Below are 21680 nucleotides of genomic sequence, written 5' to 3' on the forward strand. Positions count from 1 at the left end.
TCTCATGTTAAAAATAGAAAGCTAGTGGGACAGTATTTTAGATAGCATGATGGTGGTTCATCAACAAATTGAAAGGCCCTCCATCCCAAAGGCTATTGAATGCCACAGGATTTGTACATGGAGGGGACAGAAACCGTAGAGAAGGCCCATCAGGAGCCTGCGAAAACCTGGCAGTGAGAATCACGTGCAAGACTAAGTGATAGTACTTTATGCTTTTCCTTTCTTTTTTTTTTTATTTTTTAAGATTTTATTTACTTGACAGACAGAGATCACAAGTAGGCAGAGAGGCAGGCAGAGAGGGGGGTAGGGAAGCAGGCTCTCCACAGAGCAGAGAGCCCGACACGGGGCTCGATCCCAAGACCCTGAGATCACGACCTGAGTCGAAGGCAGAGGCTTAACCCACTGAGCCACCCAGGCACCCCTCATTTATTTTCTTTTAAGGTATGAGTTTTAGAAACTGGTCAAAGGACCCCTACCAGTAGCTCACATTTATTAGGATACTTACTTTTCAGACTTACTGATTATTTATGAGATTTCAAATATTGTTTGTGTAAGAAAATATGGCTCCTGGCCCCAAAAGCTTTACTTCTGGAATCTGAAAATGGGCACGTGGCCTCCCACTCAGGCACCTGGTTATGGGTCATACACGGGGTTGTTTTACTGTCATTTGTTTCTGGTGAAAAGAAATGACAGCATGGCAAATGGCATTTGCAAGGAAGAACTATCTGAGAACAAGTCAAAATGCAGTTAGAAGAGACCTTCAATGATTACTTATGACTTAAGTAATATGTCTTAAACAATGAAGTTTACCCATTCATAAACACTTATTTAACTATATAAACCCCCAAATCAACTTTATTAAAAGAGACTTTATATAAAAAAGACATAAGCTCTTTACAGAAAGTCCACAAAATAGTTTAGGGGTGCCTAGGTGGCTCAGTCAGTTAAACGTCTGCTCTTGATTTTGGTTCAGGTCATAATCTCCAGGTGGTGAGATTGAGCCCCGCATCTGGCTCTGTGCACGGCATGGAGCCTGCTTGACATTCTCTCTCTCCCTCTGCCTCTGCCCCTCTCCCCACTCCCATACTTTCTTTCTCACTCAATTAATAAATATCTTAAAAAATAGTTTAATTCCTTTGGATTACATTTACAATTTCTGTCACAGACTATCAATAAGAAGGGTGTGACATTTCTAGCTTACTTTCAAGTACTTGCCAAATTTCAGGAAAAATTTTGAAAAGCAATTTTCAAAGGGAAGATTTTAATAACAACGTATGGGACACACACCCCCTCACCTATCCTCTTCTACCCAAACCAACCCTGAGAGCTCCAAATCAATAACAATATCAATAACCCAATTACACACTATAATGGTTGCTGTTTGGATACACAGTAGGAAAACAGCACTACACGAGGTAATTTCCATAATATCATTTCATATGAAGATTATGCTCATCATATGTAACAAACTCCACCCTGACTGATCGTGTAATATATAAGAAACAAGGACGTATAGACTGCTACACAAACATATCAATCAATCGCTAAAAATAAGGCCAATGCTTACAAGTATAATGATTCCCGCTGACCTTGTTTTGAGCACTGGAATGATAATCACTATTCATTTGGAATCAGATTTTGAGGAAGTAAAGAATTAGGGCACAGTGATTGTGATATCCTAGAGATCATTTGGTTGGTTTAGGAACCTGGCTTTAGAAAAACGCTGAATTGTAGAGGGAAAAAAGGCATTCAGGTCATTTTTTGTTTTTTGTTTTTTTAAAGATTTTATTTATTTATTTTAGAGAGAGTGGAGGGGAGAGGAAGAGAGAATCTCAAGCAGATGCTGTACTGAGGACCCTGAGCCCGACGGTGGGGCTCCATCTCAGGAGCCTGAGATTGTGACCCTGAGATGGTGACCTGAGCTAAAACCAAGAGTCAGACACTCAAAACTGACTGAACCACCCAGGCGCCCCAAGGCATTCCATTTAAATTCTGTTTCCATCCTTCTGATTACATCCAGTCACTTGGGTGCCAGAATGTCAATAATACTGCTGGTGGATTAGAGATGGGGTGGGGAGGAACAGAGCCTTGTTGGTTTTGTTCACTGCGTATTCCCAGTGTTTAGGACCACATCTGGCAGAAAGGAGAGTATTTAGAAGCATCTGTTGAACAAATGAGCAAACAACCTTCACTAACTTTCAGAGCCTTTAAATTCCCCCAACATACACCAGTGGGGCAAACAAACAGCAATCTCATATTTGATAACAGACTTAAAAAAAATAAATGCTGAACAGTCACAGTTTTAGTAACCAAAAACTGATAAAAATCATCTTTAAAGCGAGGTTTCCAAAAAGAAAAAAATTGAATAGTTCCAAGTAAAGAGTGAATTTTCTAGGATTCTTTGTCTCCCTCTCATCTCCAACCCTCACGTCCCTTTTCCCTGCAACAAAATCAAGGTGCAGGAAGTAAATGAACGTCCTGTACATTTCACATTGTTTCCTGACAGATCTAACACTGTCAGAAGGAAAAGTCTTCAGAGCAACAGAACGTTGCTGTGAGTTCACCTGCAGCTGCCCTCCACATTCAACTTCTGGCTGGGACGACTTGAAGCGGGGGGCTGGCCACCCAAACTGGGGCACTTTTAAGAGTGACAGGAAGTGCTCCTGATATCCTGTCTTCAGTGACATGCATGAGCCTAGACCATAAAGGGGGAACTCAGGGGCTCTTGAAGAAAGAAAATCAACTGACAGGGACAAGGTTTTCTCAAGAGCTCACCAGGCTTTGACTTCGATCCAAACAACTAGAATTGACACAATAAATAACTTCACCAGGGCTTTTGCATCTTACAAAGGACTTTCACAAACGTTAACATTTTGTTCTTCACAATAGCTCTACAAGCTGGCCAAGCACTTACTCCTTCAAGGACGAGTTCTCTTGCCTGTTTTCCAAAGGAGAAAGCTGAGGGAAATGTCTGTGACCAAGGAAGGTGGCACGGTGAAGTGTCACAGCTAGTTCCTAAAACCAGATCTCTTGCTCAACCCCGGGCCCTTCTGCACACCAGGGCACCCACGGAGGCAAGACAGTGGCAAGATGGAGCAGTCAGAGAAGTCCTGGAAGATTCCAAGGCCTGCATTCCTCTGTGATGGAAATGACTTATAAATGTTAGTGAAGTGTTTCGTGGCTCTTTTATTTTGTTTTATTTTTTTTTAATTTTTATTTATTTATTTTTTTAAAGATTTTATTTATTTATTTGACAGAGAGAAATCACAAGTAGGCAGAGAGGCAGGCAGAGAGAGAGGAGGAAGCAGGCTCCCTGCTGAGCAGAAAGCCCGATGTGGGGCTCGAACCCAGGACCTGGGATCATGACCTGAGCTGAAGGCAGCGGCTTAACCCACTGAGCCACCCAGGCGCCCCTCGTGGCTCTTTTAAAGACTTGTTGGTGGAGCGTGATAAAGGGATAGAAATTAAGAGGGATTTTTTTAAATGAATTTAAGTTTCTGCTTTTTTTTTTTTTTTAGGTATGTACTGATCATGAAGAGAATGCCAATGTTCTCATCTAATTAGGTTACACTCCGAATCATCTGGAGGCAGCTGATGGCATCCTCAAGAGCCCTCACCCACTCTGTAGACATGGACAGATCCGTGACTTTACAAATGGTCTCTTTCTGTGTGGGTCCAAGTATTCACAGCTGAGAGCACTTGTCTTTCCCAGATAACATGAGACATACTATGCCCATACTTATAAATCACAAGGGCCTCCTATGCCTGTTTCCAAGATAAAATATTAACAACTTGAATATTATTAATATCAAAGAGATGTTCTAGAGTCTTTTAATAATTTTAAGTATCAGAAGGTAAAAGATGGGAAAACATTTAATTAAAATTTACTGGGTTAAAAGAGACCCCAAGCAATCATTTGGTCATACTGCCCATTTTGGGTTGAGGACAATATTCAAAATATTCCAAAATTTAGAATACACTTTACTTTTCACCACCCCCCCCCAAGTTCCAGAGAATGAAAATAATAGACTGCTCTAGTCAGACATTCCCATGACTTGTACCTCATAGAAGTAACAGGTTTTACTCAAGCCTAGCCATCCAACATGAAATCTCTTCTATCATCCTTTGGAGATACTAAGGAAAACAACATGGTGGTTTTAAAAGCAAGACCCTCATATGTACATCAGCTTATCTATACATATTTATATAATAAAGGAGACACATCATGCTCAAAAGACACAATATGAGTGACTGCCAGAGAGGTGAGGGGTGGAGGGGAACGGGCAGAATGGGTAAGGGGAGTGCAAGGTATAGACGTCCAATTATGGAATGAATGAGTCACAAGGATAAAAGGTACAGCACAGGGAATACAGTCAAAACAAGGGGAAAACAGTGCATAGCATTTAGCAAATGTTCAGTTCTCATGGTAAGACAAATGAAGTTTCCATGCTAAAGGATCCTCACTAAGTGTAAGGAACCTAAGTGCCCTAGAATAAGGCCTGGGAGCACAGGGGCCCTGCTTTGCTCCTCCAGTCCCTGTCATGGTCCCAGGCACAGGATAATTACTCATTAAGTAGTAGATGGTGGCTGAAAGGTAGGTGGGTACATGAACAGATGGAAAGGCAAACTGACTAAGCGGAGAGTCTCAGCCTGCTAATTAAAATTGCACTGAAACTACACATCATCTTCCACTAATGGCTGGTCATACAGTCTGGCAATAGTACTTGTTAGTTGTCCATTCATTTAAGCAAGAAGCCAGATTATCTGCTCTGTTAAGATCTTTCCCACATGGAAACCCCACCAACCCACCCCCGCTAAACTACGAATAATGGGGGAATGTTTTGTTTGAGGCTAGAAAGAGTGATTTCCATCTTTATTCTCACTGATTCATTGTTCTTGAGTGACTTTGGTCTGGATGCTGCATGAAGGAGGCTTCCAAGGCCCTCATGAGGGGGTCAATTTGCCTTTGCCTCTCTTTGCTTGTTTACTATCATACTGGACAGTGGGCTCTGTCAAGGGCCACACAATGGCTGTTGGACACCTGGAAGCAACTTCATTGTCTTCAACTGTTTATGTTTACAGGCTGTTTGCTTCTTTGTATCACTGTGGAACAGACCATGAATCACAGGCTATTAAATGAAATTACCATGTAGGTGTACAATCATTGCAGACAAAAGAGAACAAAAACATAATTTGTACCAGCTTTGCTATGTATGAAGATTTCCTTAAATGGCTTCTGAAAATGTCACAAGAAAAGATATGCAATAATGCTGGGCACACAGGTACAAAAAGTTGTGGCGCACGCACCATTACAAAAAAGAATACAAAAATGATTACCTCTTATACATTGCTGGACAGTAAACAATGCACCCACATGCATTATCTCGCTGATTGTCAAAATGATTCTGAGAAGTAAGCAGGGCATGTGTTTGAATCTCCATTTTAGAAGAGAAAATCAAGGCTGTAAGAGGTTCTCAGACTTAAATTCATATAAGCCAGTAGGAGTTGTTGTGTTTGGTAGCAGGATAGAAACTAAGCGCTCCTAAATTCCAGCATGCCTTAAGGCTTTAGGGATAACTTTTTTTCTACAGCAAATGACATGAATCGTACCTGGTTTACTTCCTGAATAGTTGCTATTCTGTCCCGAAATAGCAGAGGGACGGCTGGAGGCAGCAGTTTTCTTTTCTTGCTCTTTGTAGCTTTCAGCCACTATACAAGTGAGACAAAGAGAAAAGACCATATTTAGTTTCTTAAAATTGATTCAGAAACATTCACCTATTCAATGTTTACTGTGAACCTTTGTATCAGGTACGAGGCTAGATTTAGGAAATAAAAAGATGAGGCTGTTACAACTCTTGCTGGCTCAGTGGGAAGGACACACCCCGAACTCAAGGCCCGTGGCTCAACAGATCCTCCAGCAGTAGCGTGTTCAAGGTTGGTCCCAGTTATACATAAAGCAAGCACGTGAAGCATGACTGGTATCCAAAGTCTCTGATCTCAGTTCTTAGAAAGCTCACGCTTTAGGGACACAACATTCCAAGAACATACCCAAGTGGGTCACTAGAAGGGAGCCAGGACATAAAATTACTAGGATTTTGAAACAGCTACTGGCAAAAGTTCCGTAACACAGATTATTAAAGAGACTATGGGAAATGTATTCTAGGAAAGGAATGAAGGCAGACATACCCGATAATTCTCTGGTTATGTCAAGTGCAGGATCCCATACTTTAACATATTACTTTCTTTACCCTTATGTATTTTCAAAGATTTTATTTATTTTTCAGAGAGGGAGAGCACAAGCAGGGGGAGCTCGAGGAAGAGGGAGAAGCAGGCTCTCCACGGGGCAAGGAGCCTGATGCAGAACTCGATCATAGGACCGAGGGGTCATGATCTGAGCTGAAGGCGGACACTTAATACACCGAGCTCCCAGGCACCCTTTTACCCATATTACTTCACTGTATTTCAAAGGATACTTAAAAGATGTCTGCTACTGTCTCAGATACAAATTATGTCAAAAACCAAGCCCATAAGTTTTCTGCCCCCTACTCTCTGCCTTATAACCTGCTCTGCTGTCTTCCTCACCAGCTGAGAATTCTGCCCTTCCAGCTGATCATGCCCCAACCCTGACTCACCCTTGATCCTCATGTTTATCTGTTAGTAAGGTCTTTCCCCTCTACCTTATAAAACATTTTACCACCTCTCCGGCTGCCTCTCTAATCATCTCCTCCCTGTGTGACTACAATATACTCTTACCCAGTCTACCTGATCTTCCCACTGACCACCTTTAGTCTGTTTTCTTCGTAGTAGCCAGGGTGATCCCCTTAAAATACAAGTGGGGTCACTCCTCTGCTCAGAACTCTCCAATAGCTTCCAGCCTGCTTGGAGTAAAACCTAAGGTCTCCATCATGGCCCACAAGGTGCCCCCTTCCTTCTGAATTACTCTGTTCTAGTCATCCTGACTTAGTCCATCCCAGAACCTTGCAAGGACTCGAAACATTCTTGTCTCTGATACCCACATGGATTTCACATCCTCTGGGACTCTGCTTAAATAAGACAGATAAGAAAATCCTCTTGAATTGTTTAAAATAGCAACCCCACCACTCAGCACTTCACACTCCTTCCCTGCTTTGTTTGGAGCCCTTGCCCCTGACATATGACACATTATCTCTTCATTAGGCTAAGGAAATTGGACATTATCTAGACAATAGGAATTACTTGATCAATGTTTTTGAACCAGAAAAGATGGGATGATAATTATGCTTTAAGAAGAGTAAATAATGGGGCGCCTGGGTGGCTCAGTGGGTTAGGCCGCTGCCTTTGGCTTGCTCTCTGCTCAGCAGGGAGCCTGCTTCCTCCTGTCTCTCTGCCTGCCTCTCTGCCTGCTTGTGATCTCTCTCTGTCAAATAAATAAATAAAATCTTTAAAAAAAAAAAAGAAGAGTAAATAATTTAAAAACTGTTCCTAAGACATACTGAGAAAAATTACTAAAAAAATTTCCCTAAATTTATCTTCGACCTCTAGAGAGCAATACACCAAATTTTTGTGGTATTAGCATGGAAAACTGTAGATAATGGGGTGCCTGGGTGGCTCAGGCAGTTAAGTGTTTGATTCTTGATTTCTCAGGTCATGATCTCAGGGGTCTTGAGCTCAAGCCCTTCAATGGGCTCCGTGCTCAGCAGGGAGTCTATTTGAGATTCTCTCTCTCCCTTCCCCCAACCCTGAATACATGCACACACTCTCTCAAATAAATAAATCAGTAGATATTAACCATTATATTTTATTATACTTATTATTATTAACTATATATTATAATTGATATATATTAACTAATATAGATAAAATCATAGACTAAACAGTAAAAGTATCTTATACAAATCTTTTAATATTGCTTACTTTGGATTTGTTTGCTTTAAATAATAGTTTCAAACACAGACATTGACTGGTTTAAGTTTTATCCATTGGGCTTTTTTCGGCTTTATTTTCAAGGAAAGTTCTGTAAACATACAGTAAAAAATGAGCAGATAGCAAATAAAGGCCTCATTTGGTGTCTTCTGATAGGACCTTGTCACTTGAAATTTTACCAGGCAAGTTACCACTGGAAAAGGGCTATATGGTGTGTATGTGCTTACACTGGAGGATGGTGGCTGGGAGGGAAACTGAAAGGAGTATGAGTGGACCAGGATAGGCTCTGATTCTGATACTGATCTAGAAGGGAAATCAGCAAGTATGCTCGGTTCTTTAATGCTGTCACGTAACCTCTCATCCCACCTACTAAAAAGGAGTTGCCAGTTGTCACCATGTGGCATGTGAAACCCAGGCTAACATGCTCTTGGCTCTAGGCTCACAACTTAGAGAGATCCCTAAAGATACAAAAAAGTTGATGAAACTCAAAACTAGGAAAGTTTCTAACTCGCTGTGTATAGAACAGCCTTTCACAGGGCTCCTGGGTGGAGCAGATGGTTAAGCGCAGTTAAGCACCTGACTCTTGGTTTCCCGCTCAGGTCGTGATCTCAAGGTCGTGAGATCAAGCCCTGTGTTGGGTTCTGCATGGAGTCTGCTTGAGATTCTCTTTTCCTTTCTATCTGGCCCTCTTGCTCATGCTTGTGCTCATGCTCTCTCTAAAATAATACATCGTGGGGTGCCTGGGTGGCTCAGTGGGTTAAGCCTCTGCCTTCGGCTCAGGTCATGATCTCAGGGTCCTGGGATCGAGCCCCGCATTGGGCTCTCTGCTCAGCGGGGAGCCTGCTTCCCACCCCACCCCCCCCCGCCTCTCTGCCTACTTGTGATCTCTGTCAAAGAAATACATAAAATCTTTAAAAATAAATAATAAAATAAGTACATATTTTAAAGAAGACACTTTCTCCTTATTCTGCAAGTCAATCTTATTAAATTACTCATAAAAAAGTTAACTATTAGAAACATAACAGAAGAAGCAGAATGTATCACATATTTGGAGTACTAGGATTATAATTTTCTTTTTGCTATATAGCTACCTCCGGCACACAGTAAGTAAAGCCTTAATTAGGAAGCTATTTATGGATCTGCTATATATTATTTTACTTAACTGAAAAAGAATTAGAACCATTTGTCTAGAACATATTTCAAATGTATTCCTTTCTTGCCTATATTTGACATAATTTAATCTTTCTCTGGTGACTGCATATCCGCAGGGCCCCCCAGGTCCTGACAACAAACATCAATCCTAACTGGATATTATGTAACCGTCCACTATGAAGGAGATTAAAAAGACTGGTAACACATGTTCAGTCCCAGTGACTTTTCCAAATAATCCCTGACAAAAGCTTTTTCTGGGGGGGTGGGAGCTATAATTGTTTCATAATCTTGAAATTCAAATGTAAAAAATATACTTGAATTTAACTGGAGGTCTGGTTACTTGAATGCCAGTTTATCTACTCCTGATTTCTACTGGAGCTGCTCTAGTGGAACATATACCTCGCTGCCCTCCTACCACCCGGATCCCAGGAATTCATTGCTATCCCAGAAGACCTTCTGCGTCCTACTCACAACAAGATGCATTGAAAAATCTTAGAATTTTAGGGGCGCCTGGGTGGCTCAGTTGGTTAAGCGACTGCCTTTGGCTCAGGTCATGATCCCGGAGTCCAGGGATTGCGTCCCGCATCGGGCTCCCAGCTCCATGGGGAGTCTGCTTCTCCCTCTGACCTTCTCCCCTCTTACGCTCTCTCACTCTCCCTCTCTAATAAATAAATAAAATCTTTAAAAAAAATCTTATAACTTTTTAATGCTCATGTAAAAATGACAGTTTAACTTAGTAAAGCAAAAGTAATTTTACAAACGGTCAGTCTGTTCATATAGATTGTTACAACTCTAACAATTATAAATTACAAATAATTGCTAATGTCTACCCTTTAGGTTGGACATTCATCTAAAGTTTTCAGGTTATCTTTCTACTTTTCTATTAGTCCACTTTTCCTTCTGCCTCTGTAAGAATCTTTACTTCTCCAACAACCTCTCTGGTTAATACTCTATTGTGATAAGGCAGAAGATATAAACTCAAACAGATCTGGGCTCAGGTGACCTTCAGAAAGTTTCTCGACCTCTCTGAGTAGGTGTGTGTCGGGGGACATGACCTCCCTCATAGGGCTGCTGGGAGGATGGGAGGATTAACGGAGAAGATGCGTGGGAAGAATCTGCCATAGAGCTTAGTGCACAACAGGTATTTAACACACTCCTTTTCTCTCTTTCTCTCTTCTGATGAGGTCCTGGGCCTTCCTCAACCACGGTACTTGCCACACTTGGCATGGTGTAGCAGTGTGTTTGGAATTTCCAGGAGGTGGTGTGTGCTCTGGAGTCAGCTGAGCTGGCTGTGCCCTTAACCGGGTTTCAAATCTCAGCACATCACTTAACCTCTCAGCCTTAATTTTCCCATCTGTAAAGAGGGACAACACTAATTTTCAGGTTGTGAAATTAATGAGAGCACTGGGCCCACCACAAGGCTCAATAACTGGTAGAAAGCTTTTTTTTTTTTTTTGCTCTCTCCCTTATTCCCTACACAAATGTGGGAAACTGGGTTTCCATTTCCCCAGAGCTTTGCTCATGCAGCACTAATGGGGAAAGTAAACCTATGTCAAACTTGGTGACAGGGTCCTGGGGAGCAAAGTCTGGCTCAGCTGCTGGTTTCAGAGGTTTTCCAACTCAGCAACAATCACACCTCCTGGGGACCCTAAAGGTAGTAGGTGGGGCTTATTGGTATGGTTTTTAGGTACAACCTGGCTTGGAAGAGGTAATCCTCAGTGTTTCTGAGACTTAGATGACAGCTTCAAGAGACAGAATGCCCTTCAAAGTTACCACTGCATTAAGTAAATATGAGCTTTAAAAAAAAACAAACAAACAAAAAAACCCCAAACCCAAACACTCCATTGTAATAATGAGAAAGAAAATCTTTTTCTTATTTTTTTAAACAAAGTACAGGGAATTTCACTACTTGAGAACATGACGAAAGTAATTTACTTAAGATTTCCAACATTTAAAAAACTGGAAATTCTAGGTAACTTGCAGACAGGATTGAATATAGACCTCCCCCCCCATTAAAAATACCATTTTTTAAATGACTCAGGTGACTTTTCAGTATTATTTGAATCTCTTTCATTTTTTATAAGGAAACCTGAGTCATATAGCACAAAGCTCAATAAGTCTTTGCTAGCCTTATAAAGTCTCTATTGATCTTCCTGCTAGCTTGAAAGCTTTATTCCATTAGTGTCACATGTGTGAGTGTGAAAGGCAAGAGGAAGGAATGCAGAGAAGCATCCTTGTGGTCTGGGGCTCTGTCTCTCTCCAAACCGCTCCGAAACAAAATACAGAGATGGCTGACATTTGGAGCTTTCACCTAGTAAAAATCCTACAGCCCTAAGTGCCATAAACCGAGCTTGTGAAATCCATATCCTCTACGAGTCACTGCATTCCTTGCCATGTCTTCCCATAAAGGGCACGGGTTCTTGCTGCTTTGTTTCTATTTTGGGCTATATGGTCTGGCTGAAGAGTCTCTCTCAACTGATCAGAATTAACTGGTTCAACAAAGGCTTAATTTAGTAAAAAAGCTACTCTAATAAGATATTTAGGATTACAATCTTAGGAATCAGCCTGCGTTTAAATCTCACTGAATGGTATGTGGCCTTGACGTCCACAAGGATAATATATTTCTTTACCATTTTTTTTAAAAAAGATTTATTTATTTTAGAGAGCAGAGAATGGGTGTGCAATGAGCGGGGGGAGGGGCAAAAGAAGAGGGGGGAGAGAGAATATCAAGCAGACTCAGTGCTGAGTGCAAGATGGGGCTCGGTCTCCCAACCCTGAGGTCATGACTTGAGCCAAAAATTAAGAGTTGGGCACTAATCGACTGATGTACCCAGGTGCCCCTTTTTGTCACTATTTTTAACAGAGTTTAGCCATTAGGCCCAGCTCTGTATGAGCTCTTTGCTATATTGTTCAGTTGGACTTGTGGACATGCAGTTCAGGGTATACAAATAGCTTTGGGAGAGGAGTAAACTAGAAGACAGAACTAGAGGTTGAAACCACAGGCAAATGCCTTTTTTTTTTTTTTTGAGGATTTATTTATTTCACATAGGAGAGAGAGAGAGAGAGAAAGAGCGCAAGCATGGGGAGGGGGCAGAGGGAGAAGCAGGCTCCCCCGGCAGAGCGAGAAGCCCAATATAGGGACTCGATCCTAGGTCCCCTGGGGATCACAGCCTAAGGCGCAGGCAGAACGCTTACCTGACTGAGCCACCCATAGGTCCCAGCAATTGCCGTTTTTGTAGTGAAAAATGGTTTGAATAGTTGCAACTTCATAGGTCTCAACCTAATAGTTTTCAATTTATCTGTGCAGAAAAGACTTCACACACAGACGTTAGAGAGCTCTCCTTAGGAAGGCCTGGTTTTTGCTCCAATAAAATCTTAGCAGGAGTCTGACTCCATGCTGAGTCCTGAGTCTTCCTCGTAAATCACAGAGCCTGGGGTGGTCTTGCCAGGTCCACAGCACACTAAACAAATCACTTAGTTGAAAAATTTGGCTGCAGAACACTGTTATGGCAATTGAAGAATGTTTTTGGTTTAAAAACTTAACAGAGATGGGGCGCCTGGGTGGATTCAGTGGGTTAAAGCCTCTGCCTTCGGCTCGGGTCATGATCCCAGGGTCCGGGGATCCAGCCCCGCATTGGGCTCTCTGCTCAGCAGGGAGCCTGCTTCCTTTCCTCTCTCTCTGCCTGCCTCTCTGCCTACTTGTGATCTCTGTCTGTCAAATAGATAAATAAATAAAAAAAAATTAAAAAAAAAAAAAAACTTAAACAGAGAGTGATTACAGAATAGTTTTCCAGGCAATTCAGTGTTTCACCTAAAGTTTTCTATTTATCATCCTTTTGCTTATTTACTTGACAATTACATTTGATTCTAATAGAGCTGCCTGGAGTATTGTAACACAGATCTTTAAGGTTTTATCCAACATTATTTATGAAATTTGCCTTAGAATAAGGCCCTAATGCAACTTCTCTAATGACCTTTCTGATTAGCTCACAGGATGGAGAGCTTCTCAGTTTAATGCCTCATACTGTACCTGAAAATTAAAGAAATGATAGAGCTCATGGGAGTTGACCCTAGGACAAACCTGGGTTCAATTTCCTACTTTCCCTCGGTTTTCTTCCTACTGGCAGTGCCCAGACAGTATCTGACTCGGGACATCTTGTGCTCAGTATGAGAAGAAATATTAATGTGTCCTCCCTCTACACCTTTCCTTTCCGGAACCCTTACTTCTGGGTACTTCTTCAAACTGTGTTTTGGAACTGCTGATTAGCCAGTATTTCTTTCTCCTTAGAAAAGTTGCTTCCTCTCATGGCCCAAAGCATGCGCTCTACGTCAATCATTTTCAAGTGCATTTATAATATGTTCTGTCAAATACATTTGTCTCCACCTCTTGGGAATCTATGCTCCTCTTCTCTGTAGTCACTGGAAACTATGTCAAAAGGTGAACAAACTGTCCTCAAAAAGTCAGCCAAACCTGATGTTAGTCTCTTTGTTACAGTATCAACAGAACCACTACATTCCCAAGCTCAGAAACGCCAAATAATATTTTCTTTAAAAAAATTTTTTTTAAAGATTTATTTGAGAGAGAGAGGGAGGAGCAGAAGGAGAAGGAGAAAAAAAAATCTCAAGCAGACTGTGCACTGAGCACCCGACCCACGTGGGGCTCGAGCTCATGACCCATCAGATCATGACCTGAGTCAAAACCAAGAATTGGACGCCTAACGGCACCACCCAGGTGCCCCTAAATAATTTTATCAATAAACATTTACAGATACTCTCATGGGCCAGCCACTGCACCATACACTAAAAGCACCAATATCAAAGGACACAACATCAACTTGCAAGATGCTTATGAACGTAGGAGAAGACAATATGAAAACGTGTGAAATTGTAGCAATGGATCAGTTTTTTAAAAATCAATATACCATAGAAGATGGATAACCAAATAAATGATGCAGGTAGTATTACAGAGATTCAGAGGTGGGAGAAGGTGCTACGGGGGTAGCAGTGATACAAGACTTTATTGCATAAAGATTTTGAAGAATGGAGAGAATCAGTAAAAGCAAAGAGTGAAGCAGAGAGGGCTGGAGGAGGCCATAAGCAAAACTACCTGGGCAATTAAAAAAAAGAAAAGATAAACAAGGCACTATGTAGTTGGAACAGTGGGTTTAGGAAGGTAGGCGGTTGAAAATAAGGCTGAGGTCAAGGCCCCCTTGAATTCCAAGAGTTTGGACTTTACCCTGAAGGCAATGCAAGTCACTGTGATACATCACGTGGGACTTCAGGCGGGGACTCTGGGTAAACAAAGAGTGAAGCTTGTAACAAACCTGCTGGAAGTATATATATAAATGTGCTTATCTTCTTAATGAAAACAATACAAGGAAACCAGGCTAACAGCAGACATCTTAAGAATTCTGCTTTCTATTTAATTTAATAATTTTTCAGAGCTTTGCATTTACCCATAACAGGTACCAAGAGATAAGTATCTGACCTCGAGGGAAAACAGTGACTCCAGTGACCTAGGGGAAAACTGTGCCTGCTACTGTACCATCACAGAACCAGAAGAGTCGTCACTGTGGCCATCCAGGACCGAGCCTGGGGCAGCGAGGTTGCACCATGCAGGGAAACTGAGCCCTCAGTCTCTCCTCTGCTTCAGATCCTGCAGGAATGGGACCCCAGCCACCCACTCCATGGAGCAAGGGCCATGGGTAGGATGAGGAAACACAGAATGGAGGGAATGTGCCTGGCTGGGGAACAAGTGGCGTGCTCTGAAGGTCATTCTGCAGGAGGGTCAAGGAAATAAAATGTGGACAGAGGCTCACTGGTGTCTTTAATCTTTCACAGACTGCCGCAGGATGGGAAGCAGCCACGTCACCATGCAGATTTACAGGCATTGTGCCCTGGAGACGTGTGTAACTACAGATGCTGAGAAAGAGTGCAGACCTGTAATTTGCCCTTCTACACCAGAATAATCCACCGTGTGCTATGGTCTAAAATCCAGCCATGAGGGTACCTGGGTGGCTCAGTTGTTAAGCAGCTGCCTTCCGCTCAGGTCATGATCCTTGGGTCCTGGGATCGAGCCCCCCATCGGGCTCCCTGCTGAGCGGGGCATCTGCTTCTCCCTCTCCCTCTGCCTGCTGCTCCCCTCTGCTTGTGCTCTCGCTCTCTCTGTCAAATAAATAAAATCTGAAAAAAAAAAAAACAACCAAAAAACCCAGCCATGTTTAACGTGACACAGCAATAAGAACAAGGAACTGCTTTACTCAAGAATCTATTGCTCATTTCTTGTTGCAAAGACAAATGCAATTAAGAACATTTGATAATGTCTATAAGTCTCCCATTTCGTCCTTATTCATTCTGATAAGAAACAATTCAATTCTTACTTTTTCTTTGTATTTCGTGCTCTCCAGATACAACAAAAAGTTATGACTTGGTGGCTACAACAGACTGCACCAGAGGCTTATAAGACCACGTGGAGATTTTTAAGTTTAGGGGGAACTCATTTGGCCACAATGAACAGGGACTGAAAGTCACTTTCTAATTACTTCATTTCTGCATAATGAAAAAAATGAAAAATTTATGACCGTGATAGAAAGGGATAGTCAACCGAAAGACAAAGAAATTTGTCCAATACTGAGATAATACTAACCCAACACAAAGACACTGATTTTATAAATACAAGCCAGCATTGTGTACAGTTACGTGATCCATGGGAACAGAACGCACCAGAACATCACTCCTCATCCTGAACTATAACGTGAAGGCATGAAGAAGGAGACAGGCACACAGAGCCATTTATTAATGATTTATAATGTTCTTTCAACTTCCTAAGCAAAGTTGAGGCAGTTGTGCCGAAATGTCCACGGCAAAAATATGGACATGACCGTAACTTTTTACCAAAAATTCCATTTTTGTTTGTTAAATTACACATGACAGGGATAGCATAAATAGGACTAAATAACAGCAAAAGAGAACTCTGTCAAAACAAGCTATCAGGATACATTTAAGGGATAAGGAGTGGGCTACGTGTTTGCCTCCAAAGAGCTGTAATCACAGTCATCATGGTTTTGAGCTTCAAGAACCAGAGATGCTCTCCAATGGAATGGAGCTTGAGGCATTCGTCTCTGGTCCTCGGACAGGTGCAGTTCTGAGGTAATGCTCTACGAGACTAGAGCAACCTGAAGACAGGGCCTGTGGTTTCATCCTCAGGATCTCCATCGTTAGTGTTTAGTTCACTATCTGGCACTTCTGTGATGCTGAATAAATGGCTGAAGAAGAGGCTGAGGGACGGCTGGAGGGTGGGTGGTGTACTCTGAGCAAATGGTAGCCAAGGCCCAGAAAGATAAAGTTTTCATGACAAGTAGAAAGAAAAAAGGGTGCATTTGCTCATTTTTGGAAGGCTGCTAAGACTGCAGAGAAAACACGACCAAAAGAATTGTCAGATTACTGTCGTGTCCATTCCAGGTGGGGGAAAAACCAGAAAATATTGTGATTTTAGGATGGTTTTGATGTGACATCAGGCAAGCCCCAAAATCAAATCATTGCATTTGCAGCCACGTAACAGGAAGGTATGCTCAGTATCATTTATAGTGAATATCACAGAACTAGAGACAGACTCCAAATACGACAGAATATTGTCTATACGGCATGGGGAGAAGCATGAAGACATGACAGCCTTGGCTGCAAATACCAGAAAAGCTACAAAAGAAGCACTTCAGCTTTGAGGGATTTGTAAACCCCAATATTTCCCCCAAAGCAATTTAATAGATTTCTTATGGTAATCTGTTAAAAAGACAAACATCCGTTTTAGCTGAAATGAAGAAAACTGTATTTCAAAAAACCATGTGCCCCATATATTTTTTGTGTATAAGTGATTGGGAATCATTTCTCAAGCTGTTTTGTTTACCAATAAATGCAGCTAGCTGATTCATGGTACAAAGTCCTTCTGATGTAGTTAGCAGACAGGAACAAACATTACATACTTTAAATCCAACCCAAAACATTTTTATCTAAAAACAAATAAATAGAACAAGCAAAAACCTTCCTTCAGCCAGATGGCAACATTATAAATAGAAGAGGAAAGGCTGTATCTTCCACCTGCATTAACATAAACCAGATTAAAAGGCGCCTCTTCATCCCTATGGGTGACGGACCTTCTCCCTTCTCCATGATTTATCACCAGTCACAAGGCTAGCTATTATACAAATGAGCTCTGCTTCATAATATGAGTAATGTTTATGACTAAGCAAAGATTAGAGCAAAGGACAGAAAGGAGGGGGAAAGCCTAACCATATTAAAAGTTTTCCTTTATACTAAGAAATGGTAAATGATGGAGACTGTAGCTAATTTTCTAAGTTTCAACAGCTGGATAGGGAGTTTATCAAATTAGACCGAATTCAATTAAGTTCAGTGTGTAATTAAAATCAACTATTCAAATAACTTGGGGAAAAATAATTAGAACTCAACTTCATTACTCTGTTTAATTAAAGTAACCAATTGAAAGAAGGTGCTTTTGCTTTTACCAGGATAATGATTTACTTTAAAAAGAAACTAAAATTGCTAATACCAATATTTTACAAAATGATTACTATAGGCCACAAAACAGAAAAGTTTTCATACTTTAAATGCCAAAAAAAATGATCAAGGTAGAAGATGTATAGTTCTTAAATCCCAAATAAACAACAGAGTCAGTTTTTAAATACCAGTTTTGCAAAGAAATGAGTATAATTTTAATCCTATGAATATTAATCAACTGAGTTTAATCTGTGAAAACAACCCAGACATACAAGGCTGCAGAATATCAATATTTCACTCCTCCTCCTCTGTAGAGCATAGTAGTAAAATGCTCAGCTTTAAGTTTTCTTATGCAAAGTCAGAAAAATGCGATAGGATGAGTGGTAAATAAGGGAAGGTTAAGATGATTCCAGTTCCTTCTGAGTAACAAGTGAATGTTTAACCTCAAGGTTGTTTAAAATCAGGGGCAACCCCATGTCACCATGCTGTCCTATGCTGCCGTCACATCTGTGTCCTTGCTCATTTTCCCCGCTCATTGGAACACCAGCCTTACCATTTCTTCAAATATTTAAATCCAATCTATCTGCCTATCTTTTCTTCCTTCCTTCCTTCCTACCTTCCTTCCTTCCTTCTTTTAATAGCTTTTATTGTTTTATGGAAGTTTCAGGTTCACACCAAGCTGAGTGGAGAGTTCAGAGGCATTCCCATGGGCCCCCACCTTCACAGAGCGCACTCTCTCCCACTATCAGTAGCCTGCACTGGAGCTGTACGTTTATTTCAATCAATGAACCTTCAGAGACATACCATTATCGCCCCAAGTCCACAGTTCACAACGTATCATTATCACCCAAAGTCCACAGTTCACAGAGCTCATTCTGTTGTTCTGGTATTTGACAAACATAGAAGGTCATGCATCCGCCATTACAGCGTGGTAGAAGAGTCCAATCCACTTCTCATGGCCCCACTCAGTTCTCTTTCTCGTGAAATCTTTTCCAGCTATCCCAACACTTTCCTTCTCTGAATTCTCCTACACTCCCCAGTCTGTCCCACACCGGCTGGCACTTGATTTCATTGCGTCCTATGTCATTTTTAGAATGTATGTTTCCACAAGTTCCAAATACTGCTCATCACACAGAAGCAAGGCCAAAAAAAAGGTACTTTTTTGTAAAAAACAAAATAAAAACAGAAACAAAAACAGTTGGGGAATGCTTGCTGCAGCCTTTCCCTCTTGGAAATTCATACTGCCAATTGCATTGGCAAATTGTGTGGCTCCATGCTTCCTACCTAATAAAGGCCTATACGAGGCTTCTTCCCTAACAGAACCCTGACTGGCCACAAGGCACACTACTGGCCAAGAAGCTGAACACTGCAGTTGTTAGGCCGGGTTTGCGGGAATGCTCCTTAAAGGGGAGGTGTACTCAGGAGGCATGGCTCCTCACTCTGCCTTTTTCTCTTGTCTTGAAGAGGGTATGATGTTCAAGGTATAGCATCTGCCTTGTAACCAGGAAGCTATCATGAGGGAAAAGCTAAGGCAGTAACAGACACCCAGCCCTGACATCGTTGAACTGCTGTATCGTTTATTACCGTATTTCCTGTAGGTAAGAAAAAAGAAAACTCCAAATTTGTTTAAATCACGGTTATTGTTTTTTTTTTTTCAGTATTCACAATTAAAAGTAATCTGTAATCTGACAGAGTTTCCACTAACTACAGAATGAGGTCCAAGCATGCACCTCAGCCTACCAAATATCTTCCGAAATATGGCCCCTGCCTACCCTTCCAGCTTCCGCTTCCTCTAGCCTGCAACACGCAACACCTCTGTCTCAGGGAGATGGCACCACTGAGGGCTGGTGGTGAGATCCCAGGTGGGGTCTGAAGGTGAGGAGACTCAGAGGAAGGCAGAAGATTTGATGTTTAGTGGGGATGGGGACAATAAAAGGCTACCAAGGACAACGTGTGAACTACCGAGGGAAAAAACAATGCGTACAAAACCAAGTGATGATTAGATGGTAAGACTATCTCCTATGTTGTGTCTTACTTAGAGAACGGCTTTCCATTCAAGGCATTCAAAAGCAGGCTGGACACATCGAGGAGCTCTGTGCATACTTCCTATTGACTTCCTATTTGGTGCATCAGGAATCTTACGTATTCTCATTTCTTCCAGACGTCAGAAGGCACAACACATGCTGGCTCATCATATTAAAGCTGGTCAGCATTTAGCTTTGAAAGCAGTAGAAGAGCAAAGTCAGGAGGAAAAAAAAAAGTAAAGGATGCCAGATCAGGGTTTTAATAACATCATTTGTGATAGAAATCAGCTCCGAACAATTTAGAAGCAGTGGATTTCTGAAGAGAAAATGCAGGGTTCCCCCCAGCTAAGCTGGTCATCTAGAAGAGCTCTTGCCAGCATTGAAAGGGCCTGAAGCCAACTGCTTCCTCATCGCAATGGACTCACCGCATTGGTTACGATAGGACTGCATTACCTTCTCTGTCAGCTAGTCTATAAATGCAGCATCACAGTAGATATTAAGTCCACACTTGCCTATAAAAATTTCAACTGATTTGGCTTAATTTCATTAAAAAAAAAACAACAAAAAAAAACCCATTTCTATTGGGGTGCCTTGGTGGCTCAGTCGGTTAAGCAGCAGACTCCTGAGTTTAGCTCAGGTCACGATCTCAGGGTCCTGTGACTGGGCCCCGCATCAGGCCCTGTTCTCAGCATGGAGCCTGCTTCTCCCTCTCCCCTCTGCTCCTTCCCCTGCTTGCTCTCGCTCTCTTTCTCTCTCTCTCAAGTAAATAAAAATAAAAACTTTAAAAACAATCTATTAGCGGGACGCCTGGGTGGCTCAGTTGGTTGGGCGGCTGCCTTCGGCTCAGGTCATGATCCCAGCATCCTGGGATCGAGTCCCACATCGGGCTCCTTGCTCAGCGGGGAGCCTGCTTCTCCCTCTGCCTCTGCCTACCACTCTGTCTGCCTGTGCTCATGCTCGCTCCCTCTCTCTCTCTCTCTAACAAATAAATAAATAAAAAAAAATCTTTAAAAAACAAAAAAACAATCTATTAGCTTTTCTATACTATAGGAAGACTATGAAGACAAAAATGCAAGGCCTATAATCCCATCACCTGGATAACTCATTTTTTAAAATTAATTAGATATTTTATTTATTTATTTGACTCAGAGAGAGAGAGAGAGCAAACAGTGGGGAGAAGCAGGCTGGAAAGGGAGAAGCAGGCTCCCACTGAACAAGGAGCCCAATGCAGGACTTGAGTCCAGGACCCTGGGATCATGACCTGAGCTGAAGGCAGATGCTTAACGCCTGAACCACCCAGGTGCCCCCCTATTTTTTTTTTAATCTTAAAAAAGAAATGTCTATCAAGTGGTTAGGAAATTCAAATAGTCCATAAAGCTGTAAAATAAATATAAAATGCCTCTTCCCTCCCTCTTTTATTTCTGGAAAAAAAAAAAAAGTTTCTGTGTTGACATGTATTTGCTTTCTATTTATTCAAAATATCATGCTACTTACTCTCCGGTCCCTTTCTTTTCTCATTTGATAATTTTACTTTGCCTGCTTTTTCCAGTTCTCTTGTTCACTGTGATGGATGCCACCATCTCCAGTACACGCCCTCAGTCATCAGCTACCCCTATCTCACCTTCTCTGTAACCTGAAATTCTCTGCATCTCTGTCAATGTGTGAAACTATGGCCCCAAATGCTATGAACCCCTCATATTATCACCAGCACTGCTCCTTCGCCCCTGGGGTTGGTGTATTAATCTCCTCCAGTTTAAGCCTTTTGCTTCTGCTAGTCTGGCCACCGCCAAGAAGGCAACCACTTCCAAGGAAGAGGACGACCCAAAACCAAACCAAACAACAAAGCAAAACCAACCCCACATCCAGGTAGCTTTACTCATCTGGGGAAAAGCAGAATGGGGTCTGCAAGGAGCCACAGCACTAGGACTAATTAGACGCTTAAAAATTAAGTTTAAAAAAACAAATTAGGTTTTGTTCTAGGTGGCTACATTATGACTCCTTCCCTGATCAGTTTTGCAAACCAGACCCATATCAGTTCAAGTGGGGGCTTCTGCCAGCTCTGATGGAGACACTGTGGGCTGGGCTGGGACC

General features: G+C 41.8%; 1 protein-coding gene across 7 annotated transcripts in view; it reads right to left on the reverse strand.

Moving 5' to 3' along the window:
• Window positions 1-21680, reverse strand: part of MAP7 (microtubule associated protein 7) — a 171618-nt gene that overhangs the window by 57735 nt on the left and 92203 nt on the right. For all 7 annotated transcript variants that reach the window (XM_047734724.1, XM_047734729.1, XM_047734728.1 and 4 more), the window contains one exon: window positions 5611-5709. In XM_047734724.1, coding sequence (XP_047590680.1) covers window positions 5611-5709 — 99 coding nt within the window. The remainder of the gene's footprint in view (window positions 1-5610; window positions 5710-21680) is intronic.

The sequence above is a fragment of the Lutra lutra genome, chromosome 6, assembly GCF_902655055.1.
Source record: "Lutra lutra chromosome 6, mLutLut1.2, whole genome shotgun sequence".
NCBI lineage: Eukaryota > Metazoa > Chordata > Mammalia > Carnivora > Mustelidae > Lutra > Lutra lutra.